Source organism: Myotis yumanensis, unplaced genomic scaffold (genome assembly GCF_028538775.1).
Source record: "Myotis yumanensis isolate MYYU_CA2020_CCGP unplaced genomic scaffold, mMyoYum1.0.hap1 SCAF_19, whole genome shotgun sequence".
Classification (NCBI taxonomy): domain Eukaryota; kingdom Metazoa; phylum Chordata; class Mammalia; order Chiroptera; family Vespertilionidae; genus Myotis; species Myotis yumanensis.
Window position 1 is genome coordinate 19,239,176 of NW_027223770.1, and position 27,797 is coordinate 19,266,972.

Here is a 27,797-nt window from a genome sequence, read left to right on the forward strand (position 1 = left end):
GGCCTCATGGAGAAATGTTGAGATGTTAGATTCTAGATGTTTTTACATCTTTATTCATTCAGGCATCCTTCTTACATTGATTTGTTGTTGAATACATTTTACCTTGTTCTGAGCTGAGACAGAGTGATTATGAATAAGACACTGCCCCGTCCCTTTTCTGCTTTGCTGTAATCTTGTACTTTCCCTTTGTAATATGTATTCCACTAGTGATTCATTGATTATCTGTACAGTTATTTCTGTTGGTCTCTGCGGCAGACTGTAGCCTTGGGGGCTGGATGGAGAGTAGAACAGTTCCTATTGTACCACGTCACCTATCCTGGTACATTCTCCTTCAGGAAGTGTGAAAAGGGTGTTTGCATCTCAACTGGGCAATCAGAAACAATCCTTCCAACTAACTTATTTGAACCTTGATTTTGGAGAACATTTTCTAGAGCAGTGATGGCGAACCTATGACACGCGTGTCAGAGGTGACACGCGAACTCATTTTTTTGGTTGATTTTTCTTTGTTAAATGGCATTTAAATATATAACACAAATATAAAAAATATAAATCTTTGTTTTACTATGGTTGCAAATCTCAAAAAAATTTCTATATGTGACACGGCACCAGAGTTAAGTTAGGGTTTTTCAAAATGCTGACACGCCAAGCTCAAAAGGTTCGCCATCACTGCTCTAGAGCCTTCTGGTTCTGGGCGTTCCATTTCTTTGGATCTCTGGGGGTCAGTGCTTATCAGGAAATAAAAGTGACTCACACAGCTTCCCAAATGAAGTTCTAGTTAGATACCTTCTGGAGAAGCGAGTTATGGAATATAAGCTAAGAACCTAGCTAGGCCTCTGTATGCATTCATTATCTATTGTTTTGGGCTAGTTCTTTCCCACTAGATTGAAAAATGTAGAATAACATACAACTGATGGTTCCCCATCATGCCCTGAAAATGAGGTTGACACAGAAAAGCAGTGGGATGGAAAAGACTTTGAGACCAAGAGTTAAAGACTCTGCAATGCAGCTCTTCCGCTAATCAAAGTTGAGCCTTTGGGAGGAGGGAGTTGGTGGGTGTGTGGAAAGTGCCTAAGTCTATCAGGAGGTGACATCCAGGAGATCCAGGAAGCAATGAGTGCAGGGCAGGGTAGGAGTCCCAACCCTTTGTTAAGAGTGTGGGTCAGGAGTCAGCTCTGGGGAAGGGGCTGAGGGATTGGGTGGTAAGAACAGAAGGCAGGCCAACTAGTTCTGTCCAAAAGGGGCTTTCCCCCTGCTCCGGGCTCATTTTTGACACAAATCTCTCTCTCTCTCTCTCTCTCTCTCTCTCTCTCTCTCTCTCACACACACACACACACACACACACACACACGTACACACAGATTTTCTTGCAGCATTTTAAACATGCTCTCACCAACTGTTCACCCATATGCTAGAATGGGTGGCTGTAAGGTGTGCGCAGGAAAGATAAGCATAATTCCTTATCCCTGGCAATGGAGATAAATAGAGTGACCACGTAGATAGAAACTTGACATTAGAAAGGTCGGACTGGGTCATATCAATTTAGATGTCCTAGTTACCAGTTTTGGACAGTGGCAATTCTGCATGGGAATCCTATTACAAAGGTTAGAGCTATGTATCAGACACCCCTAACCTAATAAACCAGTGAGGGTCTGTCACCCACTAATTTATCCAAACCCTTCCTTATCTTATTTAGATATTATTTTTGCCTGTATAACCTTTTATGCAGACATGTTTGTTTTTATTAAAAGACCATCTTTTAATTTATTGGGGTTCTTTTTTATTTCTAGAAGAGTTTGGTCATTAAATATGTGGACACCCTACCCTTATACTTCATAAATACCAAATGTCTTCATCTCCTTAATGTTCCTACATTTGAAGTCCCTGCCAGAAAGTCATTTTAATATTTGAATTTTTCTCCAGTTGTACTATTCACTTAAATTCAACAAATATGTCTCAGAAACCTATTATGTGCCAGCAATTGTGTTAGGCTTTAGGAATATAACAGAGAAAACACAGAACTTAAGTCATTATGAGTATTATGAATGTTAAAAGTACTGATTCAATGGGCATTTACCTTAGAATAGAATGGTTAGCTAAGGTCTTTAGAGGAAGTTAGAACTGAAAAGGATGGATAGGACTTAGTCAGGAAAATGTAAGGGCAGTGTTTTAGTGTTTTAGGCAGAAATGCCTCAGGCACAAAGCCTCTGAGTTGAGAAAGGGGAACCAGTGGGATTAAAATAATAATACAGTGAGGCCTTGACTTACAAGTGTCCCGACTAACGAGTTTTTCGAGATACGAGCTGTCTCTTGGCCCATTTTTTGCTCTGAGTTTCTAGCTAAAATTCGGGTTACGAGCCAGTTTCAGATACCCCACCGCTAGTTGGTGCAGCGAACGTCACAGTGAACGCCACAACATCAGCCCAGCATCACGTGTTCACTTTTTGATTTGACATTACGAGTAATTTGAGTTACGAGCTCTGTCATGGAACGAATTAAACTCGTAAGTCAAGGCCCCACTGTACGTTAAAATAAAGACCAACTTGACTCCATGAGGGTGGAGGCACCAAGAAGAAAAAGTGGAAGTAGACACAGGCCACGCCTTCAAGACTCAGAAACCACATGAAAGATTTAGGGCTTTTTCAAATTGGATGTGGAGCCACTAAAGAATGGATCATAGAGGGACATCATCAGAAAATCAGGAAACGTCATTTCAATGTGGACCCTGGCAAGAGCAGATGGAGACATTCATAGATGAGGGGATCTCAGGAGTCCCAGGAGGAAAACAGGAAAGCATGATGGCTTAGGACAGAGGGAAGCAGTTGAGAAAGGTGGCTGGCTGGCTGTAAACCCACAGAAGAGAGGAGGATTAGGTGAATCATGTGGGAGGGTCCAGTGGGGAGGCAGGAGAGATTAAAAGTGACTCCTAATTTCTCACTTCAGAAATTGGATACATGAAGTTTTCATATTATTTGTGAGGCACAGTGATAACTTTTATTAGTAATATTTGAATGCAGTATAACAGTATCCCACATATTACGCATAATATAGAATACTGTAATTTTGCATAAAGACAACATTTCTTTATTTCTATTTTTCCCCCCAATATCCTAACAGCCATAAAATGTTTGACCTAACATTTATTTTTTGGCAAAAAATCCAGATACCTGCAGATACTAATATGTTGTCTCATAGTCCAAAATGTGTTGTAGGAGGAGAGCTCAGAGCCACTTGCATGACTGCTTCCAAGATGGTTCTCCTGTGTTGTGAGAGAATAGTCACGAGCTACCATTGGCGGAGTCTGTACCACACAGTACTATCTCATTTAACCTCGCAGCAAATATATGCCGTAGTGACATTCCTAGTTAGTACAGGAGAAAATTGAGGCTCCAATAGGTAAGATAATTATCCAAGGTCAAGCTGGCAATTTGCTGAGCTTGGACTTAACGTCAGAGCCATTAACTCCAAATTCCATGCTTGGTTTTCTCCTCATCACTGCTCCTTATTCCACTGCCCAGCGTCCAGCATCTTAGAAGCACACTTGAGATGACTTTTCCTAAAACATGTTACATGGCCTTTGCCCGCTTCTTTACATGCTCTCATAACTTTGTGGATTACTTGCAGCTCATCCATGTCAACTGAAGATTTAGTTAATGAAGGAAACGTAATGTCTCCACAAATTTAGAAGAGTTCTTTATGAATTCCCTTTGACAGATTGTTGGTAAAAATATTACATTGCACAGCCGGCTTGGCTCAGTGGTTGAGCATTGACCTATGAATTAGGAGGTTGTGGTTTGATTCCCGGCCAAGGGCGTATGCTGGATTGCAGGCTCGATCCTCAGTGTGGGGCGTGCAGGAGGCAGCTGACCAATGATTCTCTCTCATCATTGATGTTTCTCTCTCTCTCTCTCCCTTCCTCTCTGAAATCAATAAAATATATTTAAAAATATTACGTTTGGGGTGAGAAAGGAGTCCTAATATATGGTGACAGGAGAAGATTTGACTCTGGGTGGTGGGCAAACTGCAATATACAGATCCTATAACATAGAAACCCACACCTGAAACCTATATGTTCATGTTGGCCAATGTCACCCCAATACATTTCATAAAAAAAATAAAATAAAAATAATATCACATTTGGTTTGTCCCAGCAAGTCTCCCTTGGGGAAATCTAGTATTACTACTTCTCCATATAGAAACATGTCAATCTAGCCTTGATTTGTGTTTGAGCTTTTAAGCTAATGTTCTACCTTTGGGAAAAAATAGTATCCTCATTACACACTTTTTTATTATTATTAAGTCATCTTTGATCTTGACACCTTGTCAAAACTGTTGTGAAAGCCTCGATAAATTATTTTCACGTGTTGTCACTTCTTCACATGTACACTTCCAACATCTTCCCTGTTCTCTCCCTGAGCTTACAGCTACCTGAGGAGCATTTAAGTCCACGTTCCCAAGCCACTGACAGATTGCTCAGGCTTTCTCACTACCTGTAGCTTTGTAGTCAACTAGATAGAGAAAGTGCACAAAAGGTTCAGGGGAGTCATTCCTCTCCAGGAGGGAAGACATCCCAATTCCCAGGTGAGAAGAGAGGTGACATTCTCCCCGCAGCCTTCCCTGCTTCACTGTGAAGGCCCTGAGCTCAGAGTGGTAATGAGTAAAGATGGAAAAGATGGACCGATAAGTTAAAAGCCAGGATAATGCAAAGCATACAGCAATGTGTTCACTTATTTCCTGCATTTCTAAATCACAATAAAATAAAGAATAAAGAACTTGGAATACAAAGGATTTTTTAAGACACTGTGAGGATTATGTAGTATCTTGGGTCTCACTTGACAGTGACTGAAATAAAGGGACAAAAGGAAGGGGGGTGGTTTGTGTATTAGCTTAATTAGAAATACAAAGAAGCGTGGCTCCTAGAGGCAGGGGCAAATGCAAGCCTTCCGCAAGCAAACAGCAGAGAATATGGTTAGTCCTCTTACCAATGTGCGGTATGTCTTCCCGTCCACCTATCTTCTTCTCTCCCATGCCCTCATATTTCTCTCACCGTTCCCTTCTCTGGCTCCATGCTCTCTGCCTCACCACCCCCTCTCCAGGCCCTGCAAGGCAGACAGTGCACATGTATAAATCTAACTCAGGGACTAAAACCTTTAGGGTAAATTATTTTAGTCTCAACCAATTCCCACGTCTTGAGGAAAATTAACTCAGCTTGAACACAAACCCGTCTGATTAGGTGTTTATCTTTAATCCACATGGTTCACTAGTAAACTGGATGAAACCAGTGGGTGAGTGTGTGTGTGTGTGTGTGTGTGTGTGTGTGTGTGTGGTGTGTGTGTGTGTGTGTGATGTTGAAATATTGTAAATGTTTTATAAACATAGCAAAATAACATCCCAGAAGTTCAGCCGGGACCGCATTTATAATAAAAAATATTGATTGATCTCAGGGATAGCAAAGATCAGTTCTACCCAATTACACTCTCACTGCCCCTTACAAAGCAGTGTGACTCAGGGATTATTTCACAGCTCTTCCTCTTTTATATAAGACTGCTATTATAAAATGTTTTTTGTGACACATAAGATACTATATATGTATATGTATGTGTCCATATCTGTGTATGCAGAATTTGCTCTGTACCCAAAATGGCTTATCCTAAGAAATTCAATAGACTGAGACAAAAACACAGCAGAATGAGAGTAAAATACAAAGTCCAAATGGAAAACATCACTAGTACAAGAAAGGGGGGGGGTGAGAGAGAGAGAGAGAGAGAGAGATTAAAAATATAAAGGAGAGGAAGGAGAGAAATAGTGATAGGGAGCACATAATACTCCCTTACTGAAGAGTTGGGAAAAATAGGCCCCCAGAAAGTCAAAAGACACAGGTTATAAAACTTACTGGTCCAGTTGACCTCTACGGCTCTTCCAAGCATGATGTTCTATCAGCCCCGTCTTAAAAGGATGACTTAAATATTCTCTTTATGGCTGGATGCCTAGCAGAGACCACGATCTAGACGGCCATGCTCCAGCTAGGCTTTAGGAGAAGATTCCCAAATGGGCAATTAATTTAGATTTAATAGGACAGTTACTGTAAGTTTAAATAAATGCCAGTTAAATATTAAGAGCATATTTATTGAAGATGAACAGTGCTGGTTGCATTGTGGGGTTTTCTCTTCCTTCAAGAAACCCTTTATCAGAAGAATTTCATCTTCTTGGCTCTCCCATCAGCTTGGCTTAGAGGCGGTGCAGCTCAGTGATTGCTTTGCACAGCGCTTTTCTGGCCTCTGAAGGGCGAGTGAGAAGAGTGGAAGGACCAGATGCGGAGGGCTGTTCCCCACTGGAGGATGAATAGGAAGCATAGCTGCTTCTCATAAGAGGGTTAGGCAGCATCAAACTATAGCCTATGAGAGTTGGAAGGGTCCTTGGAAGCCATCTAATCCAAACTCCTCCTGTAGACAGAAAGCGGAAGTGACTTGGGCAGCTTCATACAGTCAGTAAGCGGGCAACTTGAGGCGTGAATTCAGTACCCTTGACCTCCAGCCCCTCCACTGAGCTGTCATCTTATTCTGGAACAGTTCTTTTAACTTTCTAAAGGGCATTAGCCCATTTGGCTGCACTGACATTCCATCTTCTCAAAGACCCATTTATGAAGTTGTTGTTTCTCTTGAAAAAGCGAAATATTCAAGAAAGCAAGTGGCTTATGTAAGGTAACATAATGATGGCCTTAGTTGAGACTAGAATGCAGATCTTCTGGTTTAAAAATGAAATTTACAAAATTGTCACCTCTAATAAAAAATACAATGGAGCCCACATCCTTATTTTTTTATATATATATATTGATTTCTGAAAGGAAGGGAGAAGGAGAGGGAGAGAGATAGAAACGTCAATGATGAGAGAGAATCATTGATCAGCTGCCTCCTGCATCCCCCACACTGGGGATCAAGCCTGCAACCTGTGCATGTGGGAATCAACTATGACCTCCTGGTTCATAGGTCAACATTCAACCATTGAGCCACACTGGCTGGACAAGCCTGTATGTTATTGAGCAAATTCTTGTCTCATTATAATTTGCCTCTTCTACCACTGCTCTTGACTGGGGAACAGTGAGTAAAACCTCTAAAGAAAATGAAGAGAAGGATGAAAGGCAAACATGTGTAACAGGTGGTTGTGTAAGGAGAAAAGCATACAGGGGCAGATGTAAGACAAGTTCCTCTGACAGAAAATTAGGTTTTTAAACTCCAAGTTGGGGGCTGGTGAGCTGGCATTCAAAGAGCTCTTTCTAAATGAGAAGGCACTGCCTGACTGCTTGGGCTGCATCCTGAAAACACTAGAATGTGTCTATTCATGCATGTAGACGAATGTAACCCTGCTCCCTTCTGCAGAGGGTGCCAGGTCATCTTGAAGCATGGCCCTGGGATGGTTAACAGTAGAAATAAAGAGCAATGACTTGGGCACAGGATATTATTATCAACTAGAGGCCTGGTGCAGGAAAATTTGTTCATTTGTGCAGCCAGGAGCCCTCGGGGGATGTTCACCTGCCAGTTTAGGCCCGCTCCCCAGGGGATTGGGCCTAAGCTGGCAGTCAGACATCACTCTGGCAGCCTGGGAGCCCTCAAGGGACGTTCAACTGAGCGGGCCTAAGCCGTAGTCGGACATCCTTAGCGCTGCCAAGGAGTCGGGAGAGGCTCCTGCCACTGCCGCTGCACTTGCAACTATCAGCCCGGCTTGTGGCTGAGCAGAGCAACCCCTGTGGGAGCTCACTGACCACCAGGGGGCAGCTCCTGTGTTGAGTGTCTACCCCCTGGTGGTCAGTGTGCGTCATAGCAACCGGTTGTTCCACCATTAGGGTCAATTTGCATATTACCCTTTTATTATATAGAATAGGATAACCAGTCTGCAATGTAGTTGGAGGAGGCTCTGGATTCAGCCACAGGCCCATGGGAGCAGAGAAGGGCAAACACCTTCAGCAGAAGGCGGTCAGAGGGTAGCCCTCACCTTAGGATGAGCTGGAGCTGTCTTTTCTTTTTTTTTTTTTTAGTTTATTTCTCTACCTTTCAGGTATACATGGGAACGTGACAGATACAAGTTCCCAGCTGCCACAGACAGACAAAGCCCTACCCTGTTTCTCCAGCTCAGGCCTATATCCTGTTTGTGCTTTTGAAGAACACCCCAGGGGTTGCGATACTGGGGTGAGAACCAGAGGGTCACTCCTCTTCTGTCCTGGTTTGAAAGCTAAGCCACTTCCCCTTCTGACCACATCCCAGCATGAGGTTTCTGCTCTGTCCCTGGGATGAAATCCTCCAGGATGTATACACAGATGGTGTTCACAGGCCCTTGCTCCTAGGGCTCCTAGGTCCTTTGAATGAATGGCACCTGGAGCTCCTGTGAATGGGGGGAGCACTTCCACTGGTGTCCCCCCACCGCCTTTCCCAGTCCAGTAGCATAGGAACTGCCATGTGGGTCATTCCTGCCGTGTAGCAGGCCCTGCGCCAAATTCTCTACATCTCTCGTCTCATTTCATCCTCACAGCAGCTCGGCAGTGGGTACCATTATCAGCGCTATTTTACAAACAGGTTAACTTATTTCCCCAAGGTCACCCCGTTAGTAATGGAGAAGATGAGTGTTTGACTCCTGGTCTGTCTGAGTCCAAATCCCATGGTCATTCCTAATCAATAAATATGTACTGAATGAATCGATGCAGGCATGAACGCAGCATCCTGGAGCAGTTAGAGGTTTTCAATCAGACACAGCCCTTCAGACATCCCATCCTTCCTTTACATGAGCGCCCTCTGAGGCTATAAAGGCAGCTTCTGCCCACGCTCCTCCCAGGCTTGAGCTGGGAAGACCCTGTGGGGTCTGCCTGCACCTAGAGTCCCGCCCACACTGCCCGTCCCTTTTCTCCTTCTCACTGTTATGTCCCGGGTAAAAGTCATTTTCTTAGGGGAACTTTTCCCGATCTTCCAGATGCCAAGATAACCTTCTGTTACCAGCATCCTTCCATGTACTCCTCATAAGGTTTTTCCTAATTATCGCCACTGTTTTGTAAAATTCCCCCTTGACCCTTTGTATGCCGTAAGCTTCTATAAACGCCAGCAGCGGGCCTTCCCCACACACCACGCGCGTGTATAGCTGGGAAAAAAAAAAAAAGCTGGCAATGTTACACCTGGTGATTTCCAGTTACAGGCAATCAGGCAATTAATTCACACACATAAATTAGCACGACCTGAGAAAAGACAATATTATGCCACCCACTTGCCATCCAGGTTATATGAACGACATTTTTGGGGGGAAATATCCACTGATTGGAAAAAAAATCTATGTGGAAATGGTGTTTGGTATGCTCTTCTACTAGTATTGGTACAAAACAGTGAAAAGAAACCAAATACTTTTGTAAACTATGTAATGTTCCGTTATGTGTTGTATTGTGTTTCAAACTTTATCATACACTGAGGCAATTTTAATTTTTTTAATAATAACTAAGTGTAAGTAATACTTTTTTTTTTCAACTGTGTATGTAAAATGTTCTTTGGCAGAATTTAAAAAAGATGTTTTCCCTAAGTGGCAGCCCTGACCAACTTTAAAAATCATTTTTCGTGAGAATTGTCAAGTGAAAATATTCAACAACACCCGAATTGTGAGGAATATAGTCATTGTTATAAGATTCATTGCACATTGATTTTTTTAAAAATTAAATTCAAAATATCATGGCGTGTGGGGATGGTTTCTGTTTTGGACGCGTGGCAGTTCACCGGTTTTAAAACCTGCCTCTCCGGCTACAAAGGGTGCTTCGTCAGGGTAAGCCTCCCTCCTCCACAGCTTCAACCCACCACCCCAAGCCCAGCTGGCATCCAGGGTGAAAAACACTTGTTTCCTGGGTCCATGCATTTCTTCCCTACATTTATAAATCCTTGAGAGCATCCCTTCCCCTCCAAAAGCCATTCTACATGAAGCTTAGGCAGCCGTGGTCAGTGTCTGGCTCTCAGGACAAGTGTAAAGGGACAAACTGTTCCCAAGGGCAGGCCAGTCTCAGCTTGTTGTTCTCAGCAGTGAGTGTTCGCAAGGGCTTACAGGGAGCCTGGGCTTGAGGTCAGTGTCACTTCAATCCTGAAAAATCATTGTTTGGCTGCCTCTTGCGCGCCCCCTGCTGGGGATCTAGCCCGCAATCCGGGCATGTACCCTTGAACTGAATCGAACCTGGGACCCTTCAGTCCGCAGGCCTCTGCACTTTAGGCGTCTCTTATGAGGTTTTATGGCTTTCGGAGTCCATAGGTCGTCTAACCTTTGCCATTTCTTTCTCTCCTCCTTCTCCATTCTCTCTCTGAGTGACCTCTTTCTTCTCTGTGGAGCCTTCTTCCTTGCTTTTGCTCTTCCTGTTGAAACCCTAACAAGCTAGAGGCCAGCCCAGCTGGACCATTTTATCTGGACCCTCTAGTCATCCAAGAGGAAGCATGGTGAGTAGTTTTCCCAGGGTCCAGCCCTGCCCTACTTCTCTGGGGGCCTCTCTTTATCCATATCGGCCCCGCCTTTTCTGATGACAGCTTCCAATGTCTATTCGGTGCCAGGCCACGCTGACCGCCCTGCATTTATCATCTTCTTTTCTTCTTGCCTGCGCTCCAATTTGGAATCTCCACCAGGAGAGGGGGGCCTTTCGCCTTTTTAGAGAAGGAGAGGAGCTGGCATTTCTTAAGCGAGTGCTCCTGTGTGGCATAGTCACAGCTCTTTAACTAACCCAGGCTTGGTGTAGGTAGTCCAGTAAAACAAAACAGCAGCTGATTTCCCTCTCACCGGAATCCTTCCCGTTCCAACCCTGCTGTAGCGCGTAGATGCTTCTCCGTCTGCCAGAACCCTCCCCTTACCTCTGTCCCCCCCCCCCCCCCCCCCCCCCCCCCGCCAGCCCTCGCAGTCTGCAGGCCAGTGCCTGCTCACCCCTGCTTTGCGGTCATGGGATCATTAAAGGCAATAGGATTGTTTTCTTTTGCTCACTCCGTGTGTACGTGTGCGCGAGTGTGTGCGGTGCGTGTGCTTGAAAGGCATTGTCCTGTAGATATTTTTATAACCTGAAGCAATTACAGCTGTCAGCGCCGAGACAAGCTGTGACAAGTTGATTTATGTGTACAGTATGGGTGTATGTAAGCGGGAAGGGAGGAAGGACAGGGAGACGGGGAAGAAGGTGGAGGTGGGTGCTCCTTAGGAGTCTGCTTTCCAGGAGGCAGAAAGGAAGTTGTTTCTATAAAGAGCACAAATAATGAAATGGCTCTGACTGTCATCCCTTTTTCATTAACTTGGATATGCTGGGGAAATAAAGCAAATCCAGCAGTTTCATGAAGCCAGAGACAGGATAGAAGATAAGCCGCTAAATGTTGGTTATATTTAGGGATTAGGGGATGGGCAGGGAGTTGACATGTGATTCGGATCTTCATCTCTTCAAACCACTTCCATAACGAGTTTGGAAGGGATGGGTTCTGCCTTGTTCATTGTGGGGGCATCTCCGGCCTTTCTCCACTTTCTAAACTTCCGTTTTTGAAGAAAGTTTGGGTCCCGGGGTCCAGAGAGCAGGTATGGGGCTGCAAGGGGTTTTACTTTGCTCATCCTGAGCCTCATCTGAGCTGGGCTGGGCCTCCTTTCAGCCAGGGCTGGGATGCCTCAGCTCAGCACCAGCCCTCCAGGGCCAGGGCCAGAGCCAGAGATGGTCATGCAGCCAGAGATCAACTGCATGCAGACTGGCATAAACGAAACATCTTAAAAAGCCTGTGAGAAGAATTATTTTTCTGCTTAGCCATAATAATGAACCGGTCACTGGCAAAATGTATTAATAGAGCATCTTCCACCTTAAATAGATTTCTAAGTATTTTACTGTAGAGTTAATCATGTATGTAGCCCCCTCGGGAAGGCCTGTTGTTGTCATTATCCACATTCCTAGATGCAAAAACTAATGCTCATTTGTACCTACCTGGGAATTAGATGCAAGAGCCAGGATTAGAATTGATCATGAAAGGAACTGTCGCTGCCATTCTCCAGCCTGCAGGGAAATGGCTCCAAAGACACAAGGAGTCCCTCTCCCTCATGGCTGGCCTTTGTGTCCACAGGAGGCAGTAAGGATGCTTTTACAAAGAGGGTTGGGCAGGGAGGAATAGGGGTGGTTAAAATGGATGGATGATTAGAGGTGGCTCCTTGGGTTTTCGGGAAGGAAGAACCCCCAATTCAGCAAACGGAAAGTCAGCAAACATAATCTCACACCTTATTCTGTTATCACGAAATATCTGAACTTGGTGAAATCATTCAATTTCCTATCTCCACAATTTCCCATTGTAGAAAAGGGATGGAATAGGGTCTTGCAAGAATGAACTGATGCTAAAATAGGGGAACTATCATCCTTTTCTTTAAAAAATAGAAATAAATCTCTCCTGCTCTCCATAAATGCTCCCCCCCCCCCCCCCCCCCGCCACCGGTAGTTAAGTCTTTCCTTGTGGCTGTAAGTTGACAATTGATTTTTTAGGTGATATATCAAATGGGAGCGACACACAGGGTTTCCCTGAAAATTAATATCAGAAAGTCACCGGAGGACAGTAGGGAAAATGGGTCTAATGATAGAGCAATTGTGATCTTCAATGTCAAGTTGCTCAACTTTGCATGTTCTGGTCAACTGTTAGGAGAGAAAAGCCAGCCTGCTCAGTCTTTCTTTGCTACCCTGGAGTTTGGCATCCATGCCTGCAGCCCTGACCTCAGTCTCTGCCCATCTAGAGCAATCAGAGAGAGGGGGAGATGGTGGGTGAAATGCTGCGTCCTCCCCAACACACACACACTGCTCACATGAACATGGTGGTTACTACTTGCAAGGTGCAAGGACTTTAATGGCACTAAGACCCTTAGAGTTACAATGCTTCTGTCTCTCTGGTGTTGGCTAGATGGCTCTTGGGAAATAATATATTTCTGTTACTGAACAGTTATTATATATTTAAAAAAGCTTCCTGGTTAGATTTGATAGAAAGTCCAGGGGGGAAAGCCACGGTTGCCGCCTCTCCATCCCCAGGGAGAATATGGGTGAGTGCAGGGAGCTGGGATCTGAAATCCGGGACAAGACCCCACAGCTAGGCAGGCTGGGCTGCTTCTGGCTTCCCTCCTGCTCAGGAGCCAGGCCCAGGAAGGAGCGTGCACCACATTCCATCAGAGCTGAAGTTGAGAGAGAAATAAAAATGTAGGTACCCAGGGACCTGCAGCATCCAGAGAGGGGACCGGGCGTGAACTGAGACGAATCCCATTTTTTCTCCCAGGTTTCAAAAATGTGAGAAACACACCCATTCAGGTGAAATCATTTCTGCCAGAGGGTGAGCTCAGGAAACCTGGGAGCCCTCTGCAAGCCTCAGGGAAGAGGCTCCAGCTGGATCCGGAGGGGGCACTTTTGCAGGGCCAGCATCTTTTAATGTCGACAAAACCAGAATAAGGAATGTAAGTCAGTGTGAGAACTTGAGCAAGATTTCGATGCGATTTTTGTCAGTTTCACACGCGAAGAGGCTTCTGTGATTCTGCGTTTGTTTTGTATATGGAAGATCTTTATTTAGAAAGGTGGTGTCCACGGTGGTGTTTTAAACTAGCTTTTTTTTTTTTTTGAGCGGGGTGGTGGTGAGATGGGTGTGGACTGTTGAATAAAAATGAGATTACTCTAAAACATCCTCCCCAAACTCCAAATGTACTCCACATGCTCATGGAATTAATCGGATCATTTTAAAGGCGCATGCATGCTTGCTGCAGGGTTTTCCTGTCCTCGTTCATTCGCTGGTGACCCTGATGAAGCTGTCTCTGGCTTATTAAAACGGCCTGGTAACTTTGCCTTCTTCATTTGGAAGTGGCAGCTTTTCAAGGCGGGAAACGGTTAAACTGCTCGCCTCTGCCGGTGCACGGCCGCCGGTGGTGGCTGCGCGGCGCGGCGGGGGTTAAGGTGGGCGCCCGCCCGCGCCCCGCGCCGCCCGCCCGCCGGGATGAGCGCGCAGTCCGCCCGCTTGCGTGGCGCCGGCACCGGAGAAAGTGGCGGTCAGTGATGGAGCTGCTGCCATGACAACCCCGGCGGTCGGGGCCCGTGCGTTTTGGGGCTGCTCCCGGGAGGAAGGCGGCGCGGAGGCCGGGGGCGGCCGCTGAGCGTGGCGTCCGCGCGGCTCCGGTGTCGGCTGCGCCTCGCTTTCCCCAGCGAGCGAGGGAGCGAGCGAGGGGCCGCCGCGGGCTGGGTCCGGTCCACCGCCGCCCGGCCGCTCCTGCCTGCACCGCCGGGGCCACTGCCTCCACCGAGACCTGCTCCATCGCAGCTGCTGCTGCTGCGCGCATCTCGGCTCCGAGGAAGTTGACCCGGGCTGGCGGCTGCGGCAGGAGCTCGCCGAGCCTGGTCCCTGCGCAGCCCGCGCCTCCTCGCACACCCCCCCGCTGCCTCCTGCGTGCTCCACTTTCCATCTCCGCTATTGTTACCGATTGCATTTTGCCGGCCATCCTGCCTCTGAAACTTACAAAGAAAGTGTTGCATCTCCCCCGGCTGGAAGCGAGGGATTGCAGCCTGTTCTGCGTGGCCGGATCCGACCCACCCTCCGTTCCCCTTCGGGTACCGAAGTGTTTCTGCCACCCCGAAGTGCCATGTCGGAGCTGCTCAAGGGAAGAAGGGACCTCTGAGACGTGCCCACGCCTCTGCACCTGCCTGGAGCTGCCCGTTCCCCGGTGGCCACTTTCCCCGGCCAAAGCTGCACCGAGGAAGCCCCGTCTGGTTCTCCGAGGCCGGAGCACTGAGGCTGGGTTTGGGGGAGGAATATTAGACTCGGAGGAGTCTGCGCGCTTTTCTCCCAGAAAAAAAAAACCCGCGCCTCTCCATCGCCGCTAGTTCGCTGCTGGGTCCCCACCCCACCCACTTCCTGTGCTCGCCCGGGGGCGTGTGCCGCGCGGCTGCAGGAGGAGTTCGGGGAAGTTGTGACTGTCGAGGATGGGGGTCTGTGGGTACCTGTTCCTGCCCTGGAAGTGCCTCGTGGTCGTGTCTCTCAGGCTGCTGTTCCTTGTACCCACAGGAGTGCCCGTGCGCAGCGGAGATGCCACCTTCCCCAAAGCTATGGACAACGTGACGGTCCGGCAGGGGGAGAGCGCCACCCTCAGGTAGGGAGCTGCACTTCTTCTATGACTTGACATTGACTTGAAAGGGGGCCGGGGAGAGAGGGCTAGGGGTGTGAGTGTGTGCAATGTGCGATGGAGCTCAGATGAGCCAGATGCGATGCTCTGCGGGGGGGTGGGGGGGATGTTGGTAGTTTCATGGGGACCTCTCAGAGGTTCAGGCGATGAGCTGTTTCCCCAGCACTGGCTTCCTTGGCCCGAGACTTGGGAAGCACGAGGGGTGGCTGGGCCAGGAGGTCGCCAGGATTGAGGACTGTGGGACTCCCAAGGCTGGTGGCCATGGTGCCTGGGGCCTGGATGGAGCTCGGTGTGAACAGTCTTCTCTGAAGTGAATGAGTCCCAAAGGACGGGTCTAGCTTCCTGTGCATGCCCTCACTCTGCCCATGGCACCTGGAGTTGCCAGCTGGGCCCTGGCCTCTGGCAGAGCTGCTGTTTTGCCCTGGGCCTGCCTGGGCGCCTTTCCTGGGGGCCTCCAGGCCACCAGCTGGTGGGCAGAAGGGCATGCGTTTCCTGGGTGAGCGTGGTTTTCTGCGACCCAAGTCGTGGAGATGAGTCTGGTTCGTCTGTGGGAAGCAGCATTTGTCCGGGTAACTGTGCTCTGGGTGTTGTCCACCAGCAGTAAGTCAACTACAGTTCAGTGTTGAGTCTGGTCCTGCTTGGCCTGTGGGGTTAAGGTTTACAGCAACTGGAGGAGGAGGAGGAGGAGGAGGAGGAGGAGGAGGAGGAGGAGGAGGAGGATCTTGGTTGTGTTTTGTGTAATGTAGTAAGACGGTCTCCCTGACCACCCTGCCTGCTGAAATGCTGACTGGATTTCCAGAGCCTACAAACTACACCACTCACAGGAGGGCAACACGGAATTAGTGATTACAATGGAATCTTACTCCGGAATTTTGTGGGAGAGTCAGCCTAAGGGGGAAGTTGGGAAGGTTGATGGGAAGAATGATTTCCCTATGTGTCTTTGATGGAATATGCCTTTTTAAATAAAGTTTTCCAAACTGGGGCCATTGAGGCCACGTGACCGTATTCCCATCCTTTGCACATGAGGATTCTTGTTGCTGGTGTCCACTGTTCGACCCCCTGCTGACTGTTCTTCTAAGCTTGGATTGTTTGTGGATGATGCACTTAAAGCAATACTCAGGGGATGGAAAACGGGGAGGAGGGGGCACTGGCGGGACATTGCCAAAGGAAGTGTGTGACTTAAGGACCCTGCAAGACCTATAAGCATCCTGTGCGCCTTTGACTTTGGGGAGCTCACCCCCATTAGCCCAGCGAACCCCTAGTCACTCCTTAGTCCCTGAAACCAGCCTCTTCCACTACGCCCTTTGGGGACTATTTTGAATGAATGTTAAGCATCTAACTAACTCCCGCCCTGAAATAACTGTGCATCTGCTTTATAGAGAGATTCAATGGGAGCTCCAAATGTGCCTTGATTTCAGGCCACTTAAGAGAGAAACAAAAATGAACTTCTAATGCAATGCGGTTGATGCCATTAGTGTTCTCTGGATGCCCCCTTGTCCCTAACCTTTGGCTGCGAGGAGTAACAGCCCAAGAGATAAAATGGAGACATTTGCACAGGGAGCGCTTTTTAGAGAGAAATGGGATGGTATTTTCAATGGGAAGGTGGAAGGTAGCTGTTAGAGATTTGGTGAAATAGGAATAGCAAAGGAGCCCTGACTGACAGTAGCTCCCATGTTATGGGCACCATGAGGGGTGTTGGACAGGCCAGGATCTGGTCTCCAAAGGCATCCCCCAGGCTCATGGGAACCAGAATGCTCCAGTGGGTGTCTGAAGTTAGCAGATGCTCAGCCAGGGGATGGGCCTGGGTTAGGAGCAGCTTCTCTTTAAAATTAGGTTTTCATGTACTGGCTGGCTTCTCTTTCTTTGTCTTTCTTTCTATTACTCTCCCCCCACCCCCCCCCCCCTCACTCTGGGGGCCCCTCTCCCTGTCTCTTTTAGGCACTCATGTTTGTCTGCATTTTCATGCATGCTGTAGGCACACTGGCCTTGTTTGGGTGCAGATGGAGGAAATGGAATGTGGTGGGGCTTCCTGTCTAGCCCCAGCCCAGCCATGGCATGCAAAGGCCCTCCTGGACCAGCTCCTGCCATCTGGGCCCGCCCCTGGGCTGACGGTCTTCCTGACATCAGGAGAAGACCCTCCCAGTGAGTCCAGCCTTACAGGGTGGGGGTTAGAGGAACTTTAGTCTGCCTGACAACAGCCCACTGGCCATGGGCCTGCTTTAGGATGGGAAGCGGGCAGCAGGGGTATCAGAGCCTGCACAGAGGATGCTCCCTCCTCAGCAGGGGGACCCTGGCTCTTCTCAGGCCCTGATGCCCTGGAACAAGGAAGGGCCCCATGGTGGGTGGACCTTTGTGGAGTGGAAGCCCTTGAACTCTCCACACAGGCTCTGCATTTTACACAGAGAAACAAGTAGGGATTTTAGAGTGTATTTTGTTTACGTAAAATTCTCACATAACCTGATTTCAGATTGCAGCAATCTAGTGGTTCAGGGCTCTGGGTTATTTTTCTTTTTTGCTTTGTGTGTGTCTATGTGGGTCTCTTCTTTCTTTTTTCCTCCCTCCCTCCTTCCCTCTTTGCTTTCCTTTCTTCTTGTTTTGGCTCAGCACGTGACCAAACTACACAGAAAGAACCACAGAGAGAGAGGCCCTCGGCATCTCTGCTCTGCCTCAGAGCCACCCTGTCCACATCGCCGTGGGTGACAATGAGGGTGATGCTTGTAGTTTTTGTCTCAACCAGCAGAGGGCCTTCTGCTCTGATTTCCTTTTCTTCTGCTTTGTTCTCTCCAGTTTCACTTTTGGAGGAGATTTTTTAGTCCCCAAAGAGTGAATGCCTCAGCAGCGATTCCAGTGTGAGGAAACTTTTAAAGATGTTTTATTTCATCTAATTAGCGCTAACGATCCTTGTGGAGGTATTGGGAAACCTCTCACCTAACATGCCATCGACAGCCTGAAAAAAATTGCAGACAATTTGCAGTCTCCCACTCTTTCTGCTCTCCTGCTGATAGTATATGCATATTTTCAAAAGGGTGAGGTTACATAAAACAGAATGTGCAGTAATCATGGATAATAATCAAGGTTTGTTGAGCAGTCACTATTTGGTAGAGAGTATTCTAAATACTTTATATAATATCTCACCCATCATCCAACCTCATAATATTAGCATTTAACCCTAATAAAAAGCCCTACCACGCAAGTGCTATTATTATACCCCTTTGCAGATGAGGACACTGAGGCGTGGAAAATTGACATCATTTGATTAAGGTTGCACAGCCGGGAAGTTTTGAAACCATAGTGTGTGGCGTTAGTAATAATAATATTTAATAAGATGACTATTCTGTCAACTACTGGCCAGTTATTGACGGAAACATTTTTTATACATGGTGACATTTAATTCTCACAACAACTCTCTGAACTAGACTTGATTATTCCCATTTTATTGATGAGCAAGCTGAGGCCCAGAGAGGGGAATTCACCTAACATCACAGAAGGGGCAGTGGTGGGATGCCGACTCGGGACTTTGCTCCTTGACATTGTACAACAGCCTTCCCCCATGCATTCTTTCTCCTAATTCCACGCTGGTCCTGAATCTCTCCCCCACTCATTTCAGTGTACCCCTGTGTTGTTAAACTCTCTGTCTTCTTCCTCCCTGTGGACTGGGGGGCAGCTAGCTCTTGGAAAGCAGAGATCATGTAATGCCGTGAGCCCGGTGTGCTTCCGAATGTTCACTGAACAAATGAAAACGAACCCAAACTATCCCCAGCCTATATTCAATTTGTCTCCTTACCACATTTCTCCATCACTGGCTTTTAAAATACAGCTGTGGCCAATCAGCGGAGATTTATTGAGTGGTTCTTACATGAAGGCCACTGAGCTGGGAGTTGGGGTGTATTACGGCATGTGGCGTGGGCTCTCAGCTGCAGGGCCTTGGGTCCAACTCAGAAGGCGGGCTGTGGGCCAGAGGCCATCGGTAGCTGAGGCAGAGTGAACATTGACAAGTGCTTGGTACACGGTGGAGAAGAGTGCTCCCCCCCCCACCCCCCCAGAGGGGCAGGACAGCTCCGCTGATGGGCACACTGAGGAGGCAGTGAGAGCAGCAGAGCCTGAGGCCTAGCTGTGTGGGTGTCATTAATTAGAGACCTCCACTGCATGTCCCTGTGTTACTTGGCGATTTAGCTGAATGTGTTTCATGTGTTTCTAGATTCCCCCAAATATTTCCCTGGGCTCATCTGGAAAGTGAGTACCGGAGGCTGAGCTACACCCCTGTCCTCTTCCTAGACTTCAGGTTTTGCCACTGCATGGTGCTTTTTTTTGTGGGGGGAGGAGATGAGTGAATAAAACATCTGAGAAATGTACCAGGTTGAAGTTGAGCTTTGATGTAGCAGTTCCATGGAACAGCACAGAATCATGTGGTTTTGATACTTGAGAAAACTCACCCAGTCCCCTTTCAGATGTTGGAAGGCCTGGAGATTTATTTCTATCCTGGAAACCACTGAGCATTGCATTTTTAGGCCGATGGAGTCTCTGTTCGTCTGTCCAGCTACTCCATGGCCTCTGGAAGCCGGAGGGATGCCTTCTTCAGGGTCACATCCCAATACCCAGCTCGCAACATGGCCCCTGGTTTTTGCTGATAACGTCTGAGGGACTGTCCTCCTGGCTTGCTTTCTGATTCATGAACACAGAAAACTCGTCCTTGCCACACGGCCTTTGCACTCACGGTCCCACTGTTGGGAATGCCCCTCCTCCAGGTCTCCTTCCCATGGGCAGTTGTTTACCATCTTGGCCCTCGCTCACGTGGGACCCTCTCTGAAGCCTTTCTGGACACTCACATGAAATAACCCACCACCACCGCCACCAGCCCTATATCGGCAGGTCATCCGGGATTATTTCTTCGGAGCAGTCATCCGTATCAGAAAGTGTTCCCTTTCGTTTATTTGCTCTGTGTTCATGATCTGTTTTCCCCAACTGGGCTGTAATTTCCTTGAGGGTAGGTACCTTCTCTGTCTTACTCTCCACAATGTCTGGCATATAGAAGAGAGGTGTTGCATGAATGAATGAAGGACTGTCTCAGATCCTGATCTTCTTCTGTTCGCCCTTCTCTGTCCTGTCTTGTGTTGGCCTTGCCCCGGCCTATTGCTGTCCAGGTTGTGCCGCTGTGCGAGGTGGCTCTTCTCTGTGAGGTGAGGCCGCTCTTGAGGACTTGAGTGACTGAGCTGGTGTCTCTCTGTCCAGGACACAGATGGGCTGTGTCAGTTGCCTGTTATTTCATCGCTGCACCCATGACACACGCCCTCTTTCTGCCAGATTGCTCCCCTAGCCAGCACCTTTGAAGCAATGCCACTCTCTGTTGATGTGGTCAACCTCAGGTGGACCTCAGGGAAATTAGCATTTTCAAGGTAAGAAGGAGCCCAGAAAAGCAGATCTCTGCCCATCCTTCTCTCTCTCTCTACTCGGGGAGTGGCTGGCAGCGGTTGTCTCGTGGTGTAACTATTGATCTGTTGTTTATGAGTTAACTCATTCGGAAGAGCAGTGTCACTCAGGAAGCCTGTGCTGTCCTCACTGCCCTGCCCCCTCCGAAGGTCCACCACCCGGTGCTCACCTCCGGGGCCTGCCAGGCATCCAGCCGGCGGACCGGGGCTCCAAAGAGCATGGACAGATGGGGCTGCAGAGGGAGGCTCCTGGAAGCACACTCAGTCTGTTGAAGGAGCCAAAACCTAAAATGGGAAAACGAAAAGCCCAACCAACCATGGGGCAGAAGGAGAACCCAGTTGCCAGTTGTCAAGGGAACCTAGAGTGGGGTGCAGAGGGACACCAGGCCTTCAGCACGCCTCACCTGCACGTAGTGGTGTTTTGCAGAAATGTTTCTTTTGCTTTTGGAAGGATTAAGAAGTCTAGGGAGTTCGGCCACCTGGCTTTACAGATAATGAGGCTTGTGGTAATGAGACTCGCACAAGGATGTCTTTCTGAAAGGGCGAGAAGGAGCTGACACCCAGCCCACTCTTAATCTAGTGTGAGCCCTAGTCTAGGCCACCGGCACCTGAAGGAAGCCCCTTTTCCCCACTAAGTGCAAAACGCATCACACTGACTGTGTTTCCGGGGCAATTAGCTAATGTTGATTATCATGCTCTCTCCTGACTGCTGGTTTTGCCTGATAGGAGGATCTGCCTTCCTAGGCCTTAGGCTCCGCCTCTGATTTTGTCTGGAGCAGCTCTGTTTACTAGGTGTCAGGTGCTGAGCGCGCTGCTGACAGGTCTTATTTAATCTTCATAGTTGCTCCATGAGGTAGATGCAATTGCTGTTCCCATTTTACAGATCAGAAAACCAAAACACAGAGGCAAAGAGAGGCATTTCCCAAATCACAGTCAGGTGGTGGCGGAGCCTGGGACATCTGACTTCTAGGCTCATTTTCTCTCTCTCTTTCTCTCTCTCTCTCTCTCTCACCAAAGGGATGTTTTCTTGCTATCACTTCTTCATTGCCAAGTTCTTCTCTTCCTAGAAAGGGAATTTGGTTTTTCCTTTTTGTCCTGGAGCACAAGAATGTATTTTCTAGAAGTACATTAGGACTAGGGTGTGGGAGTATGTGTGTGACACAGAGATGACCCGCTGGCCTCCAGGGGTCCCTTGTTGTCCGAGAACCCTAGAATCTCCATAGTTTGTTCAGAGTAAGACTTTCATTCCAGGTTCTTCCACCAACCTTTGCTCCGGATAGCAGCAATCTTGGACTCTCTCACGGAGAATTAATTCTTTCGCAGATGTTACCATGCATTTCTCTGGAATGGGACATTGAACAGCTCCAGGTGAAAATGTGGCTCTATGGCAAGTCTGCAAGCCAGGCTAGCTACCTGGATGCCCTGGTGTAGGGGGCAGAGTAGGTGGGGCCTTGACCTATCCATCTCCTTCTTTGTTGTGCTAGAAGTAGGATCATTGGCATCTCTCTTGGGGGAAATCTTGAAAAAAATGCCATTAATATTAATAGCATATTTATTCTAAGTACAGAGTCTCGATGGGTAAAGTGTAACATTGTCCTTGCATTATCCGAGGTCAGTTTGCTTCCCCGAGAGCAGGTTGATGGGTTCCCACTCTGTGTAATAGGATACTGAAAATAAATAAATAATGCCATTAACATCACATAGATGGCCGAGTAAAGCCATTTTTTTTTAGGAAATTAGAAAAAAACCTCATTGGGTTTAAGTTGTAATTTCAAATTGCCTGTGTGAGGCAAGAGAGAGGAGTTAGCAAGAGGAAAGTTTAATGGAAACGCACTTGGTGGAGACAAAGATCTCTAACCAGCAAGGCGTTACTAACTCATATTCCATCAGGGGTGGTATGCCAGGAAGAAAACAGACTGTGAGGCAGGATTCCCAGAGCCTGGTGTAAGTACTTACCGTGTGTGATCTTGGATGAAAACTTTTTAATCTCTCTGAGTAAAGGGGACAGTCATTCCCTACCACAAATGGCTCTTTTGGGTTAAAATTAAATAAAGGACATAGAGCTTAGTGTGTAATTACAACTTACTTTTTCCATTCATACACACATATGCATGTATCCGTATACATGTTTATTCATGCATTTAGCAATTTTCATTAAAAGTAGTGTAGCTTAGCCCTAACTGGTTTGGCTCAGTGGATAGAGCGTCGGCCTGCAGACTCAAGGGTCCCAGGTTCGATTCCGGTCAAGGGCATGTACCTTGGTTGCAGGCACATCCCCAGTACGGGGTGTGTAGGAGGCAGCTGATCGATGTTTCTCTCTCATCAATGTTTCTAACTCTCTATCCCTCTCCCTTCCTCTCTGTAAAAAATCAATGAAATATATTAAAAATTACAAAAAAGTACTGTAGCCCTAGCTGGTTTGGCTCAGTGGATGGAGCGTCAGCCTGTGGACTGAGAGGTCCTGTGTTTGATTCTGGTCAAGGGCACATGCCTGGGTTGCAGGCTCGATCTCCAGTGGGGGGCATGCAGGAGGCAGCCTGTTAATGATTCTCTCTCATCATTGATGTTTCTCTCTCTCCCTCTCCCTTCCTCCCTGAAATCAATAGAAATGTATTAAAAATAAAATAAATAAAATAAAAAGTACTAACAATACATATTTTTTAAAAAAAGTTCTGTAGCTTAAGCATCCATGTAGCTACACCCACATACTGTCTCTTGCTTCTGAGAGATCTTGGCCAGAGGAATGCCTCTACACTTTCCTGGAATTATACTTTTCTGTTTTCTCTTCCACATCTGTTTCTATTCTAGGTATCTTCTTCAGTTCAAATAATTTCTTGAGCTATTTTATTTCAGAAAGGGAGTGAGAAGACAGGCATTTCTTTATTTTTCATAACAAGATTGCTACATAGCAAGTTATGACAGTTCATGGCTCCGAAGATAAATTTCCTACCAGAACAAACCATCCAGAAGGTTCTATGGAGCCAGGTTATCTGAAACAAATAGGGGAGCCAGGAATTTATGTATAGATTTACAATTTACTAGTATAGATCCTTTCCCTTGGAAGACTGATTTTTCCATGATAATTCCCTGGAGGTAAGGAAGCCATTGCTTGCAGGGGTTTAAGCCCTCAGAGTGTTTAATGTTCTCTGATGGCATTTCCCCTTCATTCACATCTCCTGTTCACTGGGAGTGTAGCTCAGGACTTACACGGAGATGGTAACAGCAGGAAGGAAGGCCGTCTGCATTTGGTAACTTTTCTCACATGCAAATCCGGGGCAAGACCAGTGTGTCTGGCATTAGCAGATGATCTCACAGCTCACTGATGGAACCACCGAAATAGTCTCACTTCAAGCCGATCCCATGAGTGTAAATTGGTTTAAATTATATTTAGCAGTCTCAGCCTCTCATGCTCTGTTTTCCCCAAATCTCATTGCTTCATGTGGTTAAGTTTGTTTGGGTTTATATGGATGCCTTTGGCCAGCTTGCTGTCGTGTCGTTGTGAGATGTTTTCGCTTCAAAAGGTTTTGGGAGGGTTAGACTTGTCTTATAAAATGAACGATGAACTTTTGACTTAGTCTTGCAATATCGTTGATGGTTTTTGCCAAGAATAATATTTGTAACGAGAACAGCATCAACCGCTAGACTGGTGGAAAAATGACAAACCTGAAATTAACCCTCAGACAAAGCTTTGTTTGCCCCGTGGAGGCAAAGGAAGATGTCACTGTGTGAAAAGAATTTGCTGATCTTGTCTGGCTTTCAGACAGTCTGTGGTGTAGTGGATGCACGGAGAAGTGCTCTTGCCCTTAGAGTAATCATCTTTGGGGAAATTTACTCATCAGAAAAGCTGAATCTCAACAATTCTAAACAGTCGGAACCTATGAGGAAGAAAGAATATATGCAGACTATTTTTAATTTGCTGTAATTGTTCTACATGAGACCTAGAAAAAGCAACACTTTGGTGTTGTGGGTTGAATTGCATCACCCTTCCCCTCCCCCCTTCTCTGCCTCCCTCCCCCCAAAAAAAACAATAAAAGAAAAAAGAAAAAAAAAAGATATGTCTGAGTCTTAGCACCCAGGATCTCATAATATGACCTTATAAGGAAGTAGAGCCATTAAAGATGTAATTAGATATTTACGCTGAATCCATGTTAAAGTGGGGTGGGCCCTAATCCAGTGTAACTGGTGGTGTCCTTGTAAGAAGATGACGATATGGAGACACACATGGGGAAAGGCCATGTGACGACGAGGACTGGTAGGCGTTATGCGGCTGCTAGCCAAGGAATGCCAGGGACCGGGAAGCTAGCACCAGGCAAAGAAGGATTCTTTCCTCCAAGCTCCATAGGAAGCACGTCCTGCCAACACCTTCATTTCAGAGTTCTGGCTTTCAGAACCATGAGGCAGGAGATGCTTATGTGTCCAGTTTGGGATGCACTTTTATAACAGCTCCAGGAAGTAGATATGCTTGGGTATTACTGTTTTCTTCAATAATCATGACATGTAAAGGGCCAATGAAGGCTGGTTAGACCGCCCTGTCACCCACCATGACACCGGCCACTGCAGTCCGCAGAGGCAGCGTCGGAGCTGTGGATGCTCTCAGAGTGACTGCTCCCATGCCAGTCCTGCCTTCCCAGCCTCTCCCTGGCAAGTCCAGACACACCTCGCTTTATTGCGCTCTGCTCTATTGCGCCTCACAGAGGTTGCGCATTTCACACATTGAAGGCAAGACCCTCCACCAGCAGAAAGAGCACAGCTCACTGTATTGTGATGCTCGCTCTGCTGTGGTAGTTGGAACCAGACCTGCAATATCTCTGAGCTATGCCTGTGTCTAGGAGGCGGATCTGGTCTAGGAATATAATGAGAATTGATTACCCTCTTTTCCTAAGAGACCATAGGGACAAACCCTATTGAATCTTACTTTTCAGGTTATCATAGCCACCTCAGAAGGCAAAGACCACCCAGGCTATGTATCATTCTTTAGATTTGTATTAACCATGGAATCCTGTACATCCAAGAATCGGACCCAATTGCAAACCTCTCCCTCAATCCTCCAAACAATCCTACTCTCTGGTCCTTATGGCCTGTCATCGGCAAAATCCCTCTGTCCCAGTCTCTTGTCTTCCCTGAATGGTCCCATCTTTTGTCTTCTCTCACTTCACACATTGCGGACGGATCACGAGAATTCTTGCTTCATATTACGCAGTGTTTTACAAAGTTATCATACTTTAAAAAGATATTAGCTTGTAAGAACATATACAAAATAACTTCAAAGTGCAATGGTATTTAATTTTAAAGGGTGCCTTTAACATATATACATATATATATATATAGTGGTTTTTTTTTGTACTCATTCAATAGAAACTTACCTGGCCACTGGGTAAAGCTAGCAATAAAACTACTTCAATGTGTTAAGCTGAAACTTGGCCACTTCTTGGGTTATTTCCATACCTATATTCTGCTGTCCACCAGGCCTGAAAGTTTGGTAGGTGCTCTGCCTGGTGCTCTGTGATGGCTGGACAGTTCTTTTTCTATCTTTCTCAAAATTCCCAGTTACACTGGAGCACACGCATATTACCCAGAACCCCTTTCTGGCTGTAGTCCTCGCCTCTCTCTCTCCTCACCAGTTTCTGTCACTCGGAGCTCCAGGCTGCACAGCCTATTGTTAATCTGCAGATGAATGTATGACTCAGACATCTCAAACCAGAGGCCTCCCAGCCAATGTTCTTTTTTTAAAAAATTATTTTTAAATCCTCACTCCAGGATATTTTTCCATTGATTTTTAGAGAGAGTGGAAGAGAGAGGGAAAGACAGAGAGAAATATTGATGTGAGAGAAACACATCAATCGGTTGCCTTTTGCACGTACCCTGACCAAGGCCCAGTTCAGCAACTGAGGTACCTGCCCTTGACTGGAATCGAACCCGGCACCTCGGTCTGCAGGCTGATGCTCTATCCACTGAGCCAAACAGTCTAGGGCACAGCCAGTGCTCTTAATACCAGCCCCCATGGGAGCCATCGTCAGCCACTACCAACATATATTCTCTTGCTCTGTCCCTGTCTTAAGAATGGGCACCGCCATTCATGCCCAAAATGTAATAGACACATTTTTTCTTTCTGTCCTTATGATACATGGAATTTATCAGTAAATCATGTTTGTCTTTACTTTTTAAGATACTTCCTGAATCAGACCACTTTTAACCATCTCAGACCCCACCTCTGTAGTCTATGCTGCCATTAACTCTCTCCTGCACTATGCCAGTAGCATCTCATCTGGTCCTTTTTCTTCCACTTCTGCTCTACCAGAGTCTATCCTCCGACTAGTAGGCTGAGTTCTCACTTAAGAACATAAATCATCCCTGGCCTGTGTTTCTCAGTGGTTAAATCATCTGCCCATGCACCAAAGGGTCATGGGTTTGATTCCCAATAAAGGGCATGAACCTGGGTTGCCAGCTTGATCCCCAGCCCCAGTTGGGGCATGTGTGAGAGGCAACCCATTAATGTGTCTCTTGTCACATTGATCTCTCTCTCTCTCTCTTTCTCTCTCACTATCTCTCTGTCTTTTCCCTCCCTTCCATCCTTCCTTCTACTTTCTCTAAGTCAATGGAAAAAAAATATCCTCAGGTGAGGATTAACAACAACAAAAAATAAAACAAAGAACATAAGTTAAATCACATCCCTGTCTATTCAAAACCCTACAGTGGCTTCTGGTTATATTTTGAATGGAATGCCAACATTCACTGGGATAAAAGACTTTTTATTACCTGGTACCTGTCTACCTTTGGTCATCGTCCCGCCCTACTCACAAGGAGGCAGCTCTTTGAACTTCCCCATTGTTTCTTGCACCCACCAAGTCCACTTTTTGCCTGAGGGCATGCTCTTTCCTCTTCTAGGACCCACTATAGTATTGCGCTCCTCATGGCATTCGTGGTGTCTCTGTTGGAATACCCCGTTCTCAAAGGAGGCTTTCTAGACCTGCGATTGGGTGTAGCCATGCCCACCCGCGTCACTCTGTCCCTTAGCTCGCTTTAATTTTCTTCAAGCCCTCAGCACTCAGAAAACGCTGTTATTTCTCTACCACTTATCACCTCTCCACAAAATGTAAGATCTGCTGGGCCAGGGACTTTATTGCCCTCATTTATAGTGGTGAAATTATTGCCTGGAACATGGGATACAGTAAGTAATATTTGCTGAGTGAATGAAAAGTTTATTAGGAATAATAGCAAGCTGTT

At 46.8% G+C, this 27,797-nt stretch overlaps 1 protein-coding gene across 5 annotated transcripts in view; it reads left to right on the forward strand.

Annotated features, from left to right (window-relative positions):
• NTM (neurotrimin) overlaps window positions 1-27,797 on the forward strand; it is an 858,035-nt gene that overhangs the window by 463,192 nt on the left and 367,046 nt on the right. For 2 of the 5 annotated variants that reach the window (XM_070399304.1, XM_070399307.1), the window contains exon 2: window positions 15,030-15,114. In XM_070399304.1, coding sequence (XP_070255405.1) covers window positions 15,030-15,114 — 85 coding nt within the window. Of the gene's footprint in view, window positions 1-13,995; window positions 15,115-27,797 lie in introns of those variants that run through there. The other 3 variants (XM_070399305.1, XM_070399306.1, XM_070399308.1) reach the window with 2 other exon arrangements.